This window comes from Silurus meridionalis, chromosome 4 (genome assembly GCF_014805685.1).
Source record: "Silurus meridionalis isolate SWU-2019-XX chromosome 4, ASM1480568v1, whole genome shotgun sequence".
NCBI classification, from domain to species: domain Eukaryota; kingdom Metazoa; phylum Chordata; class Actinopteri; order Siluriformes; family Siluridae; genus Silurus; species Silurus meridionalis.
This window is the reverse complement of record NC_060887.1, coordinates 38013522-38028720: the sequence shown is the minus strand read 5'-3', so window position 1 is coordinate 38028720 and position 15199 is coordinate 38013522. Positions and strand designations below refer to the sequence as shown.

The 15199-nt window shown below is 40.3% G+C and overlaps 1 protein-coding gene across 10 annotated transcripts in view; it reads left to right on the top strand.

The window, feature by feature from the left end:
* ntng1a (netrin g1a) overlaps positions 1–15199 on the top strand; it is a 147512-nt gene that overhangs the window by 102285 nt on the left and 30028 nt on the right. For all 10 annotated transcript variants that reach the window (XM_046847095.1, XM_046847090.1, XM_046847089.1 and 7 more), the window contains exons 4-5: positions 1567–1739; positions 14642–14668. In XM_046847095.1, the coding sequence (XP_046703051.1) occupies positions 1567–1739; positions 14642–14668 (200 nt within the window). The remainder of the gene's footprint in view (positions 1–1566; positions 1740–14641; positions 14669–15199) is intronic.

Genomic DNA, 15199 nt, shown 5'->3' with positions numbered 1-15199 from the left:
TTCTCATGCCCCACCACATTTCCAGCCGCTAACACACACTCCTCTACACTCACCATGCACACCACCCACACACACACACACACACACACACACACACACACACACACACGCACACTTCTCTACACTCACTATGCACACCACCCGCACACACACACACCTCTACACTCACCATGCACACCACTCGCACACACACACACACACACACACACACACACCTCTACACTCACCATGCACACCACCCACACACACACACACACACACACACACACACACACACACACACACACACTTCTCTACACTCACTATGCACACCACCGCACACACACACACCTCTACACTCACCATGCACACCACTGCACACACACACACACACACACACTCCTCTACACTCACCATGCACACCACCGCACACCGTGCCGGCGAGTTAAACTCTCACACAGCAATGCTAAACACTCACTCACACACACACACACACACACACACACACACATACACACAAGATTATTACTAAATGTTTAACTGCACAAAATCGTTGAAAATAGCGAAAAAAATGGCAAAAGATTTGCAACACGCCATTCGCTCTCGTGCTCCACACGCCACGCTCACCCTTCCTCCACGCATGTGCAGAGAGAGAGAGAGAGAGAGAGAGAGAGAGAGAGAGAGAGAGCCAAGCACACAAGCCACGCCCTTCTATGCTATAAAACACACACAAGCCACACCTCTTCTATATTAAAAGGCCACCAGCCACATTCCCTTTCTTTACTAAAAGCATAAGCCACACCCCTTCCATAAAAAGCCAAACCCCCTTTATACTAAAAACACACAAGCCACACCCACTTCTATACTTAAAAAAACACACACCACACCTCTTCTATACTAAAAACATAAGCCACACCCCTTCTATAAACAGCAAAACCCCCCTTATGCTAAATAAAACACAAGCCACTCCCCTTCCATACTTAAGAAAAATAACACAAGCCACACCCCCTTCTATTTGAACATCCCATTCCACATTTAGTGTTCAATTACATTATAATGACCTTCACTCTTTGGGGAAGATGTTCCACCAGATTTGGTGGAGATTCTGAGACAAGTCTGTTAGTAAAGTCAGGTACTGATGTAAGTGAGGTGTGGAGGCCTGAATCTCATTAGGGTTGGAGCTTTACATATCAGAAGATCTTCCACACATCCAACCCATGGAAACCAGATCTTCACGGAGTTGCGTTGTGCTCTTTGTCTCATGATGGAACAGGTTCGGGTCTCCTAGTTCATGTAAAGGGAACATTTTCATGGCCAGAGATGCCCAATTGTGTGCCATTGACTTTGTGGTAAAAGTTTGAGGAGGAACCACACACACATTTTGGCTGGAAAAGTCTGGTGTCTAATTTTTTTGGGCAATATGGTGTGTTTTTACTGGTAACAAAAAAAAAACAGGAAGTGTTTCAAGAAAAACAAAATCCCAATAAACTGAAGACTTAATGAATTAAGAGTTGAAAATAATTCTCTCTCTCTCTCTCTCTCTCTCTCTCTCTCTCTCTCTCTCTTCTCTCTCTCTTTCTCGTGTAGGTGTAAGTGTAACCTGCATGCGAACAGCTGTGTGTTTGATAAGGAAAAGCTGAGCTGCGAGTGTGAGCACAACACCACAGGGCCCGACTGCGGACGCTGCAAGAGGAACTACCAAGGCCGAGCCTGGAGCGCTGGGAGCTACCTGCCTATACCTAAAGGCACAGCTAATATCTGTGAGTACGCACACACACACACACACACACACACACACACACACACACACACACACACACACACAGGTAAAAAGTTTTAATATGATGTACCAGTCACATCCCCCTCCCACCTCCATTTCTTACTGCATTAGCCTGCTTACAGCCCAGTGAGACTAATGTACAGCACACACAAGTGTGTGTGTGTGTGTGTGTGTGTGTGTGTGTGTCTGTTTGTGTGTGGCTACAGACGTCTGCATGCACACTGGTCCTATAAGAAGTGTTGCAGCATTCCGGAAATCCTGATTAGCTGCAGTGTTGTTTTTATTCCTGGAAATCCTGATTGGCTGTAGTGTTGCAGCATTCCGGAAATCCTAATTAGCTGTAGTGTTGCAGCATTCCGGAAATCCTGATTATCTGTAGTGTTGCAGCCTTCCGGAAATCCTAATTAGCTGTAGTGTTGCAGCATTCCGGAAATCCTGATTATCTGTAGTGTTTCAGTATTCCGGAAATCCTGATTAGCTGCAGTATTGTTTTTATTCCCGGAAATCCTGATCAGCTGTAGTGTTGCTTCATTCTGGAAATCCTGATTGGCTGTACTGTTGCTTTATTCCAGAAATCCTGATTAGCTACAGTGTTATTCATGCCAGGAATCTAGATTGGCTGCAGTGTTGTTTCATTTTGGAAATCCTGATTAGCCACAGTGTTGCTTCATTCTGGAAATACTGATTAGCTACAGTATTGTTTTTATTCCCGGAAATCCTGATTTGCTGCAGTGTTGCTTCATTCCAGAAATCCTGATTTGCTGCAGTGGTGAAGCAATCCAGAAATCATGATTGGCTACAATACTGTTTCATTCCTGAAATCCTGATTAGCCACAGTGTTATTCATTCCGGAAATCTAGATTGGCTGCAGTGTTGTTTCATTTTGGAAATCATGATTAGCCACAGTGTTCCTTAATTCTGGAAATCCTGATTGGCTGCAGTATTGTTTCATTCTGGAAATCCTGATTAGATGTAGTGGTGTAGGATCCTGACTTACATTCCTGATGGCTTTTTCAAGCACCGTGAACGACTGATGTCTGTGGCATTTAAAGGATCCTGATTGGCCATTGTTTCAAGCAGCATGATTGGCTGCTCATTTCTAGCATATCAAGCATCCTGATTAGCTGAAGTTGCACACTTTCTGAATTACCATTACTTCAAGCACCAGGATTTGCCATTGTTTCAAGCATCCTGATTGGCCATTGTGTTTTATCATTCCAGGAATTCACTACAATTACATTTTATTGATAAAGTGCTTTTTAAAATAAAACACTGTCCCAAATTGGTCGTTTTGTTGTCCCAAAGTATTAGAATTTCGTTGAGGTGTTTAAACATTTCAAGCGTTCAAACTGGTTGAGTGTTTGATCATTAGAAGCAATCTGATTGGTCCTGCATATTGTTTCCTGCATCCTAATTTGAGTTGTAGTTGATTTGTTACATTTAAGACCTTTTAAAGACCATTAAGAATGAAGAATGCATGTAAGACCTGTTTAACGACATAAAAAACACGCACAAATACGTTGTTAGCGACTGGCCATAACCCGAGCCTTAGAATAATTTTTTTCCAAGCCAATTATTGCTAAACTTGCACTTTCCCATAGCTGAAAAATAAAATCAGTTGTACGTCTGTGGTCTCATTTGTATTCATAATACAGCGAATAGGATTTGGACTAGCAAAGAAAAAACTACAACACCACAGAAACTAACAAAGGAAACATTCTAAAGGGCTTTCAGAACTTTCAAGACCCTGAACAGCGACTTCAAGACTTTTTAAGGCCTAAAATTTATATTTCTAATATTATTATATATATTTTACACTTTTTAAGACTTTGTGGAAACCCTGGTATCAAGCTTCTTGATTTCAGGGATCCTGATTGGTTGCTGAGTTGGGGCATTCTAAATATCGTGATTGGCCACTGTGTTGTAGGATATCAAACTTCCTGATTGGTAGCCGTTTTAAACTTTCCTGATTGGCTGCCTTGTCAGGGTTCGGTGGTTCAAGCCCCTGTATCGCTAAGCTGCCACTCTTGGGCCCTTGAGCACGGCCCTTAACCCGCTGGGCTCTAGGGGCGCTGCATCTTTCCCGACCCTGCGTTCTAACCCCAGTTTCCAAACAAGCTGGGATATGCAAAGAAAAGAATTTCACTGTGCTGCAATGTATATGTGACAAATAAAGGCTTTTCTCTTCTATTCAAACAAAAATATTAAATCAATTTCAAATAATTATTAAAACATTAACCACACTGTGTGCTCTTTATCTTTTTATTAGAAATTATCCCCAACTCCGAAAACTTTCATGTTCTTCGACCTAAATCTTCTCCTCGCCCCTTAAATGTTTTTTCTCCGTTCCTCAATTTTTTTATTCGTCAGCGTCCTCTGTGTTACCTGTCCAGAGTGCGACATGCGGTGCGTCAGTAATAACGGTCTGTGGGAAACACAGTGCTCCGTGATTAGTTAAACAGACTAAACAAACTTTAATTTTGATGATTTTTTGTAATCGGATTACTCGAGGACTCGTTACAGCCGTAATGTCATGCTGTTTTATTCCTAGAGTCAGGATTGGCTGCAGTGTCATGGCATTTCGAGCCTGATGAGTTCACCATGTCATGGCGTTCCAAAGGTCAAAACCTTGATTACGCCTCAGCTGTATGTGCAGATCTGCTTTTCAAGTAGGTTTCCAAACAGTAGCACTCTGCCTTATTTATCCAGAGCAGATGACACTGAATTCTGTAGGATTTTCAGCAGCTTATTGTTTAGTGATCAGTGATGTAGAATTTGACACCTGGATTACAAGACATGGTTTAATGGTTTAATGGTTGTCAGTATCACTGTATTTATATGCTGTTAAAAACGAGTCTATTAGTCAGGCCTCATTACACTACTTCAAGTACTGAGCGAAATCTCTGGAAAAACCCAGCATTTGATCAGAGAGGGATTCGAAACTGAAATAAAAATAAAATCCTTTGAGGCCGGTCTTGGTCTCGGTGTCACTATTGCCTCTGAGCGTATCGTTTTATGTCTGAGCTGCGAGGGCTGAGAGAAAAAAATCCATAATCTAATAATGCCATAAAACAGCCCAGTCTATCTCTGTCCTCTCGGAATAAAGACAATTCACAGCTCAGGTTAAAAAAAAAAAAATAGAAAGGAAGTTCTATTGCACTGGTGGTAAATTTTACACCAATTACTGCAAACGTGCTGTTATTTTAAAGCGTATGGAAGGTAGACGTGGAAACACATTACACGGAATATAAACCCAGACAACTTTTTCTGCTCCATATCAAACGGTCTGATGCCGAACGTTGAAAGATGATCGACGCTGGAAAGTGCGCGGTATCTGTTAGTAGCCGAGGGTGACAGAAAAAGGATGCGGTATGAGTCTTTTATTTTTCTTCCTTTTTTCCAGTAGCCATGTTTGCCTTCCATGTTAGAGAACGTTGAAGAAGACTGATAGGTTTGTAAATTAGTCGTGACAGGCCGTTTCTGCAGGGGGAAAGTCAGGAAAGTGCCGACATTTTGTCTCAAACACATTGTTCTACAGAGAGAAATTTTCTGTCTTTCTCATATCCTGGACTTTTTTATTTTTTTGGGAAAAAGGACTCACATAACATTTGATTTCCCTGCTGTGTTCAGGATGAATGTAACTTTTGGAACAAAGAAAGCTGGCTGTTTTGATAGAATGCACCCATGTTTCTAAAGTAAATCAATCTTCATATGTTTATGTTTCAGTTTTCTTTTTTTTTTGTTTTTTTCCATTTTCCATCATGCAACATTTTCATACATTTCTATTCCACATGAAACCAGATTGTTCCTGTTTTTCACTTACGTTATAGCAGCTGTAAACACATTAGGACAGCCTCGTAAAATATTTCCATCCCTCCATCAAATCATGTTACAGCTTTACCTCAGACTCCGGGGCTGTTAAACAGTTCAACTGGAGACTCCTTTTATACTTTCTTTCGGCTTCTCCCGTTAGGGGTCGCCACAGCGGATCAGCCGCATGTTTGATTTGGCACATGTTTTACGCTGGATGCCCTTCCTAACACAACCCTCCCCATTTATCCGGGCTTGGGACCGGCACTAAGAGTGGCTGGGGTTGGTTCCCTGACCGGGGATCGAACCCGTGTCGCAGCGGTGAGAACTCCGCATCCTAACCACTAGACCACCAGGGACCCTTCTGGAGACTCCTTTTATAGTTATTACAATTCATTATTATATTCCATTATTATCGCCTTATCTGTTTGAAGCTGCTATGAGAAAACTTCATCACACTTGTTCACCACGTGGCGTCTTTAAACCCAATTCACCTCCACGTCTGAAGTCCTGCTTTGGAAAAGCATGGATGAGTGAATGAATGAAAGAACTAAATTGAATTTATATAATAATAATAATAATAATAATAATAATAATTAATACATATACAGGCCTCCTAACCTCCTCAACGACATCAATACCTGACTTTTCGCTGAGTCACATTCAAGTCAATTAAAAAAGCTTTCATTGTCATTTCAACCATATGTAGCTAATGCAGTACACAGTGAAATGAGACAACGTTCCTCCAGAACCCTGGTGCTACATTAAACAACAAAGCTACGGAAACAGAATTGAGGACGATTAAATAGTGGAACATCTACTGTGGAGGTTATTATAAGACCAAATGGGGATTAAATGTGGATTGGGATGAAAAAAAAGCACATGATAACCTTATGGTCACAAACTTCTGTCCATATAACTTTGGATCTGAAGGTTGTGAGTGCAAATCCCAGTCACACCAAACTGCCCCTGAGCAAAGACCCTAAACCCCATAGCTGCTCTAGTAATGAGATTAATGTAAGTCGCTCTGGATAAGGGCGTCTGCCAAATGCCATAAATGTATGATAAATGTATAGATGTTTTCCTATAGGATTGGTAAGGGATTCCTACGGACCAATCAGGATCCAGAATTCATCAGCACCGATTGAAGAACATGGTTCCGTGGCATGCAAACGTTTGGATTAAATCCACAGGTGGTGGGATTTATGATCAGAAATGTGCTGTAAGCTGTGATCTAATCACCCCTCAGGAACCCCGGCACGGTAATGCACCAGAGTTTAAAAAGAGATAAGGAATAAATTCCGACGCTGTCCGAAGGAAGGATGTGTTCCACATCGGCAATGAGCCGCATTTGCATGAACGAGTGGCGAAAGAATAATTCATGGCTCTCATTAAGCGTTAGATGAGCCATTTGAGGAAATTCTCTCACACAATTACACACACAAGCTCGAACACACACGTTTTATTCAAATAAAAAAAATGCAAACAAAACACTGCTACATGGTCTAATCAAATCCAACGCGATCGGGTCGATCAGTTATAAAAGAATGACACGTGAGAGAAATTGTTCGAATTGACCTGAGAGCACAAGAAATGTGTTTCAATAAGTAATTGAATGCACTGTTCACATGACAGAACTCTGGATTCTGATTGGTCAGAAGACAAGGCGCTTATAGTAGGATTCAAAATCACAGGTTTGTATACAGCGTTATCATTTCTATAGCAACAGCTCATTCACAGGGACTTGGTAGTGAACTTTTGGGTCACATCGTCTCCACATCTGGATTTGACAGAGGTGGTGAAAGTGAATGATGGTTGACACTTATATCAGGGCCGAATCGCGGGCTTTAATTTTGCACACATTAGAGCAGAGAGGCAGATGTCAGGCCGAGTCCCTCCTTCGTCGGACATTCGGAAGTCACACATCGCCGCTTCCAGACAGAAGAGTCTCGCTGTCTTGCCGTCTCGCCGTCTTGATGTTCTCTTTCAGACGCACATTTCAAGTTAGACCGAATAAAGAATTTACCTTCCAATAAGTGCAAAACATGTCAGCGATCAAAGTTCAGGATATGAAAGACACGTGTGTGCTCATGTTAGTGGTTGCTCTTTAAATATAGTTATATAGTTTAAATATAGTATACTGTATACACACTGTAACACAATGTAACACCAAATAACACACTGTAACACATTGTAACACCCCATCACACACTGTAACTCCCTCTAACACACTGTAATACACTATATTACACTGTAACACACTATAATACACTGTAATACACTAACACACTATATTACACTGTAACACACAGTGACACACTGTAACACAATGTAACACCAAATAACACACTGTAACACATTGTAATACTGTAATACACTGGAATACACTAACACAATATATTACAATGTAACACACTATATTACACTGTAACACACTGGAAAACACTAACACACTATATTACACTGTAATACACTAGAAAACGCTGTAACACACTATATTACACTGTATTACACTGTAATACACTACACACTGTAATACACTGTAACACACTAACAAAATATATTACAATGTGACACAGTAGAAACCACTGTAGCACACTATATTACACTGTAACAAACTGTAATACACTGTAATACACTAACACACTATATTACACTGTAACACATTAGAAGACACTGTAACACACTAGAAAACACTGTAAACACTGTAATACACCAACACACTACATTACACTGTAACACATTAGAAGACACTGTAACACACTAGAAAACACTGTAAACACTGTAATACACCAACACACTATATTACACTGTAACAAACTAGAAAACACTGTAACACACTGTGATACACTAACACACTATATTACACTGTAACACATTATATTGCACATTGTGTAACATGCAGTGGGGCCCGGTGACACCCTCTAACACACTGTTACACACTTTATTACACTGCAAAATGGTTACGTTTTTCAGGAAACCCTCTCTAGTCACTTGTACACTATGTGTTTATTCTCTCTGTAACTGGGGCAATAATTGATGTAAAACTCCTGGTTATAAACACGTCTCTCTCCGAGGTCATGGCATCCATCTTGTTTTCCTCTCAGCTCTGTGTGTATTGTGTCGTTTATCTCATTATTCAGTTTGTTCAGCTTAACATTTCCACCTGCTGAGAGCCAGCTCTCTCTCTCTCTCTCTCTCTCTCTCTCTCTCTCTCTCTCTCCATCACCTCACTCTTTTGTCTGGTTCTCTCGTTCCCTGTCTTTCTCCTTCTCTCCCCTGAGACACGTCTCTGTTTGTTTCCACGTCTCCATATCTTCCTCTGTGCAGTAATCTCTCTTTCAAATATTTGTTTCTTGTGTCTCTGCTGGAGCTCGGCTCTGAATCGCCCCGGATCCCACACTTTTACACCTTTAATACGGATCCGTTCTGCGCAGTGAAGCGGAAACACCTGGGCAACAGCACAGAGGGAGTCTGAGACCAATCCTGATTCACTACTATTGTCTACTATGGTGTACATTCATACTATAAAGTGGGGGTAAATTCATACCATATCCAGGGTACTTTCATATCATAATGAGGGTACATTCATACCATAGTGGGGGTAAATTTATACCATAGTGGGGGTACATTTATACCATAGTGGGGGTACATTTATACCATAGTGGGGGTACAATTATACCATAGTGGGGGTACATTTATACCATAGTGGGGGTACATTTATACCATAGTGGGGGTACATTTATACCATAGTGGGGTACATTCATACCATAGTGGGGGTACAATTATACCATAGTGGGGGTACATTTATACCATAGTGGGGGTACATTCATACCATAGTGGGGGTACATTTATACCATAGTGGGGGTACATTTATACCATAGTGGGGGTACATTCATACCATAGTGGGGGTACAATTATACCATAGTGGGGGTACATTTATACCATAGTGGGGGTACATTTATACCATAGTGGAGGTACATTCATACCATAGTGGGGGTACATTCATACCATAGTGGGGGTACAATTATACCATAGTGGGGGTACAATTATACCATAGTGGGGGTACATTTATACCATAGTGGGGGTACAATTATACCATAGTGGGGGTAAATTTATACCATAGTGGGGGTACAATTATACCATTATGGGGGTACATTTATACCAAAGCGGGAGTACATTTATATTATATCAGGGTTAGATTTATTCTATATTCTAGATTTATCCCATTTCCACCCCTAATACCCCCTCACACCCTCGTTCTGGGTATAAAAAGCTGTTCAGCTCGACCCCTATATATATATAGGTTCCCGGGTGTCGGATCGACACGTCCGCTCCTCTCACCTGGCGTTAAAAAGCGTGACGAGTCGCCAGGAGACACACACAGCACTGGAAAAGTAATTACTAACTTTGCCTGGGGTGAAAATTTAGGAGATAAGGCTTTTGTGGATCGTCCAGAAGGAGACAAACCAGATGAGACAAACAGAAGTGAAGGTCACATCACACACACGCACACACACATTTCTAATGAGGCCAGCAGGTGTTCTCCAGGCATACTCAGTGACACACGCCACTCAGAGAGAACATGTCACGTGTCTCCTTTCCTGCTCTCGGTGGCTTTTCCAATCAGAACTCCGAAGCATGCTGGGAAAATCCGGACATGTTATTTTGTCCCTGTCCTGGTTAATCGTGTCCCATCAACCTCTAGGAGAGACGTTGGAAAATGTCTGTCACCACGACATGTGTTTGGAGCTTGTTCTTGTGTGTGTGTGTGTGTGTGTGTGTGTGTGTGTGTGTGTGTGTGTGTTGGTAGAGTTTTTTAAGAGGGTTTTGGTGTGTAGTAATCAGCGTTGCAGAGGAGTGGGAAATTTCGGAAATATGTCAAGTTGGGAACTTTACAGGAATTTACACGTTGCACAATCACTTACACACAGCACGAGGACGTTTTAAACACAAATGTATGTAATATTTATGTCATTTACATAAAAACTCGCCAAGATGGACATTCTTTGACATTATTTTGTGTGCAGGACTTTAAGAAATGATGTGTGTTATGCGATGGAGGATGTTCAGTGCATGTAGGGGGCGTGGCCTCAGTAACCCTGCAGTAAGTGTGTGCTGTTAATGAATGTGCAGGTAGAAAATCAACTGAAATCTCATTCAATCTGGTTGTTTTAACCAAAATTATCCTGCAAGATTGTTTTGTCCACTACATTTACGTTTCCGCTTATAGGCGAACCTGCAAGTTTGTTCATTCCCAGTTTATTTCCTTTATTCCTGTTAATTCCCATGGAAATTTTCCAGTCTTGAAAATTCTTTGATTTTTGCAACGTTAGTATTAATGGGCTACTAATAATCTCAATTCGCATTCTTCTTCCTCAAGTGTAGAATGTGTAATTTTGGCCAAAAGTATTGGGACACCCAACTTTTTCTAAATCTCCACAAACACACTCCAAAATCTAGTGGAACATCTTCCCAGGAGAGTGGAGCTTATAATAACAGTAAATAGAGACGTAATGTGGAATGAGACGTTCAAAAAAAGCAGATGCAAATCTTATGATGAAGTGAAGACAAACTTTTATTCATATAGTATCTCTTACACACTCACACACACACTTTTAAACTGTACCTGTATTAAACACCCCTTCGTTTTGTTACTCATGGATCACAGAAATAAATGTAGAAGAGATGAAGCACTGAGACAAAGAGAATAAAAATAGTCTAAAAGAAAAGAAAAAAGTTTTGATGATGTGCGATGACGTGTCCTACATTCTTTCATCCCCTGTTTCTCTCGCTTTCTTCTCACACACACATAATATGTTTAATATATATATATATATATATGTGTGTGTGTGTGTGTGTGTGTGTGTGTGTGTGTGTGTGTGTGTGTGTGTGTGTGTAATAGGTGCAAACTGAGTCATCAGAGGACAGAGGGGGAATTAGAAAGATGGAACACAAGCAAACAAGAAAAATGAGAGAGCGAAGGAGATGTTTTATATTGAGTGCAAAACTGGAAAGGGCAGTATTGAGAGAGAGAGAGAGAGAGAGAGAGAGAGAGAGAGAGAAAGAGAAAGAGAGAAATATTTCCCCTTCCATTTCCTCTTTTCATGTTTTAGATGATTTTTTTCTCTTTATTTAAATCTTCTCTCTGTTTACTCTCACTGTACATTCTCTCTCTCTCTCTCTCTCTCTCTCTCTCTCTCTCTCTCTCTCGCTCTCTCTCTTATTTCCTCTCTTGATCTTCCTATTTGTTACATCTTCCTTTCTATCCCTCTTTCACTCTGTCTCTCTGTCTGTCATCTCTCTCTTTTTCATTCTGTCTGAATGAGTGTGTTAGTGTCTCCCTCACTCCGCTGATCACTCAGTTTGTACCTCTCTCTCTCTCTCTCTCTCTCTCTCTCTCTCTCTCTCTCTCTCTCTCTCTCTCTCTCTCTCTCTCTCTCTCTCTCTCTCTCACACACACACACACACACACACACACACACACACACACACACACACTCTAATGCATTATGTAGTTGTGTGAAGCCGAGTGGAGAGAACTATCAGGCACTGATTGAAAATTAATCTAATTATGAGACACTCGATATCTGACATCTGTCTCTGGATAGAGAATACACACACACACACACACACACACACACACACACACACACACACACACACACACACACATACACACACACACACACACACACACACACACACACACACACACACACACACACACACACACATACAGAGACACAGCAAAATTGACTAACACTTCTTCTTCTTCTTCTTCTTCTTCTTCGGCTTCTCCCATTGGGTGCGCCACAGTGGATCATCTGTCTCCAAACCCCTGTCCTCTACATCTGCCTCTTTTACACCAACTACCTGCATGTCTTCCCTCACCACATCCATAAACCTCCTCCTTGGTCTTCCTCTTTTCCTCCTTCCTGGTGTCTCCATTCTCAGCATTCTCCTACTGATATACCCCATGTCTCTCCTCTGCACATGTCCAAACCATCTCAATCTCTCCTCCCTCACCTTGTCTCCAAAACGTCCTACATGCGCTGTCCCTCTAATAAACTCATTTCTAATCCTGTCCATCGTCGTCACTCCCAACGAACATCTCAACATCTTCAGCTCTGCTACCTCCAGCTCCATCTCCTGTCTTTTACTCAATACCACTGTCTCTAATCCATACAACATCTCAGGTCTCACCACAGTCCTATAAACAACATTGACTAACACATACATACACATACAGACACACATTCACACATCCAGCTTGTTTATTTCCTTTGTGCACTCCTTCATCCTCCTTCTCTCCTTCTTCTATTCTTCCATCCTGTCCATTCACCCATATATTATCTTTTCCTCTATATTGTTGAGAGAGAGAGAGAGAGAGAGAGAGAGAGAGAGAGAGAGAGAGAGAGCAGGATGAAAGGATGGAGGTCTCCAGCTCTTTCCCACATTTCCTGGTTGTTCCTCATGCAAGAGACGATGCTGGAACATCACACACACTTCCTCTCTGTTTTTTTATACACTTCCTCCTTTTCTATACATTTGCATTTGTTTGTTTGTCTTTTGTTGATTTATTTATAAGTGATTCCCATTTCTTGTATTATCCATGAGCCTACACTTTCAACTTTTTTTTTCTTTTCTTTTTTTTTCCTTTTCTTTTTCTTTTTTTGACAGGTGAAGAACAGTGTTTGAGATCCGAGAGATTCAGGCGTCAGATAAAACTCGAGAGTTGTGATGTGAATCGTGATGTGATGTGACCTCGTACAGGGGGCCGTGTTGGTGTGTGTGTGTGTGTGTGTGTGTGTGTGTGTGTGTGTGTGTGTGTGGATGGTAAAGTCTTCCCAGCCATATGTATAGAAACCCTGGCCAAAGGTTTGTGGACACTTGACCATAAAATTGGGATGTGCTGCTTTTTTAAACATCTAAATCCGCATTTAGTCTCCATTTGTTCTTATTATAAGCTCCACTCACCTGGGAAGATGTTCCACTAGATTTTAAAGTGTGCTTGTGGAGATAACGGGGTGTTAGTAAAGCCAGGTACTGATGTAGAGAAGGTCTGGCGTGCAGACAGCGTTCACATTCATCCCCAGCACAATAGGATTTTAAGCTCTAGAGCAGGAGACCCATGTACAGCATTTCTTCATGGAGCTGGATTTGTGCATGATGTGTTGCATTGTCATGCTAGAACAGGTTTGGGTCTCCTAGTCCTACACCGGTGTGCCTCCTACTCTGTGTTAACGGTTAGGAGGAACTATACATGTGTTCTTTATTCATTTCCTCCTACATCTTCTTCCTTTTCCTCCTGGTACTTGCGTTCTGGCGTCCTGGTTCCTCTACTTCTTAAACCTCTTTCTTTTCTTTTGTTTTCTCCATCCTTTTTTCCTTTTTATCTCTATGAATTTCCATATTGCTGTCCTTCACATCTTCTATTTCATTTATTCTCACCATTGCTGTTTCTCTTTTTCTCTTTATCTTGTACTCTTATGCATTTGGCTATAAAATATATATATATATATAGTTATTATTTTTAATTTATTCATTTATTAATTTATTTTTTTTTTCCCTCTGGCAACATGTATAATTATTTTTTTGTTTACTAACTTATGAATTGATTTATTTATATAAATAAATAAATAAATAAATAAATAAATAAATAAATATATATATATATATATATATATATATATATATATATATATATATATATATATAAATTAATAATGTTATACATTTACAAATACATTTATTTCTTTAATTATTTATCTATCATTTATTTAAATTAAATAAATAAATAAATAAATAAATAAATAAATAAATAAATAAATAAATAAATGTGAAAAAATTGTATTAATTGAATAGAATTTCTGGTTTTGAGACGGTACTGAAATACGAAGTCTGGACGAAGTGTTGTGTTTCTAACCAAAATGAGAAGAATATTCATTTTTCATCTAATATTGACTTTTACAGATTTAGAAATCTATGACAGAGTGCTAACATCTCTCTCTCTCTCTCTCTCTCTCTCTCTCTCTCTCTCTCTCTCTCTTTTCTTCTTTCTTTTCACAGGTGTGCCGAATAACGTGGGTCCAGTGAGTAAGTAACCGAATCCTGTGCAATAATCCGAGACACTGCATGACGCCTGGCTTTCGCTTCACCTTCACGTCCACTTGGCGTCCGATATTCATTTCTGAAGTACAGATAGATCGGCCTTTAACGGCGGAGGAGAAGACGAGAGTAAATGTTATGTAAAGGTTATGATTTATGAGAAATTTTATAGCAGAGCACTGAGGGCTTGGGACCAAGGGGAAGAAGTCTAGTGAAGGAATCTAGGAGAGGAGTGTAGGGAAGATCGGAATAAACAGATCTGGTGAATGAATTTAGATCAGACTGTCTGGAATTTAAGCCTATTACAGTACTGCTGATAAAAACTGGTTGTATTCTGCACATATAAAATTTTGTCTTTCAGACCAAATGAACTGTAAATTGGACACGTTTATCACATTGACTGTAATTTAGATTTACATATTTTTTTAGGACTAAATCATGTCTTTATTTCACACAATTTTGACTCCAATTCAAACATATTTACTGTATTTTTATAAATTTATTTTTACTAAATTGACC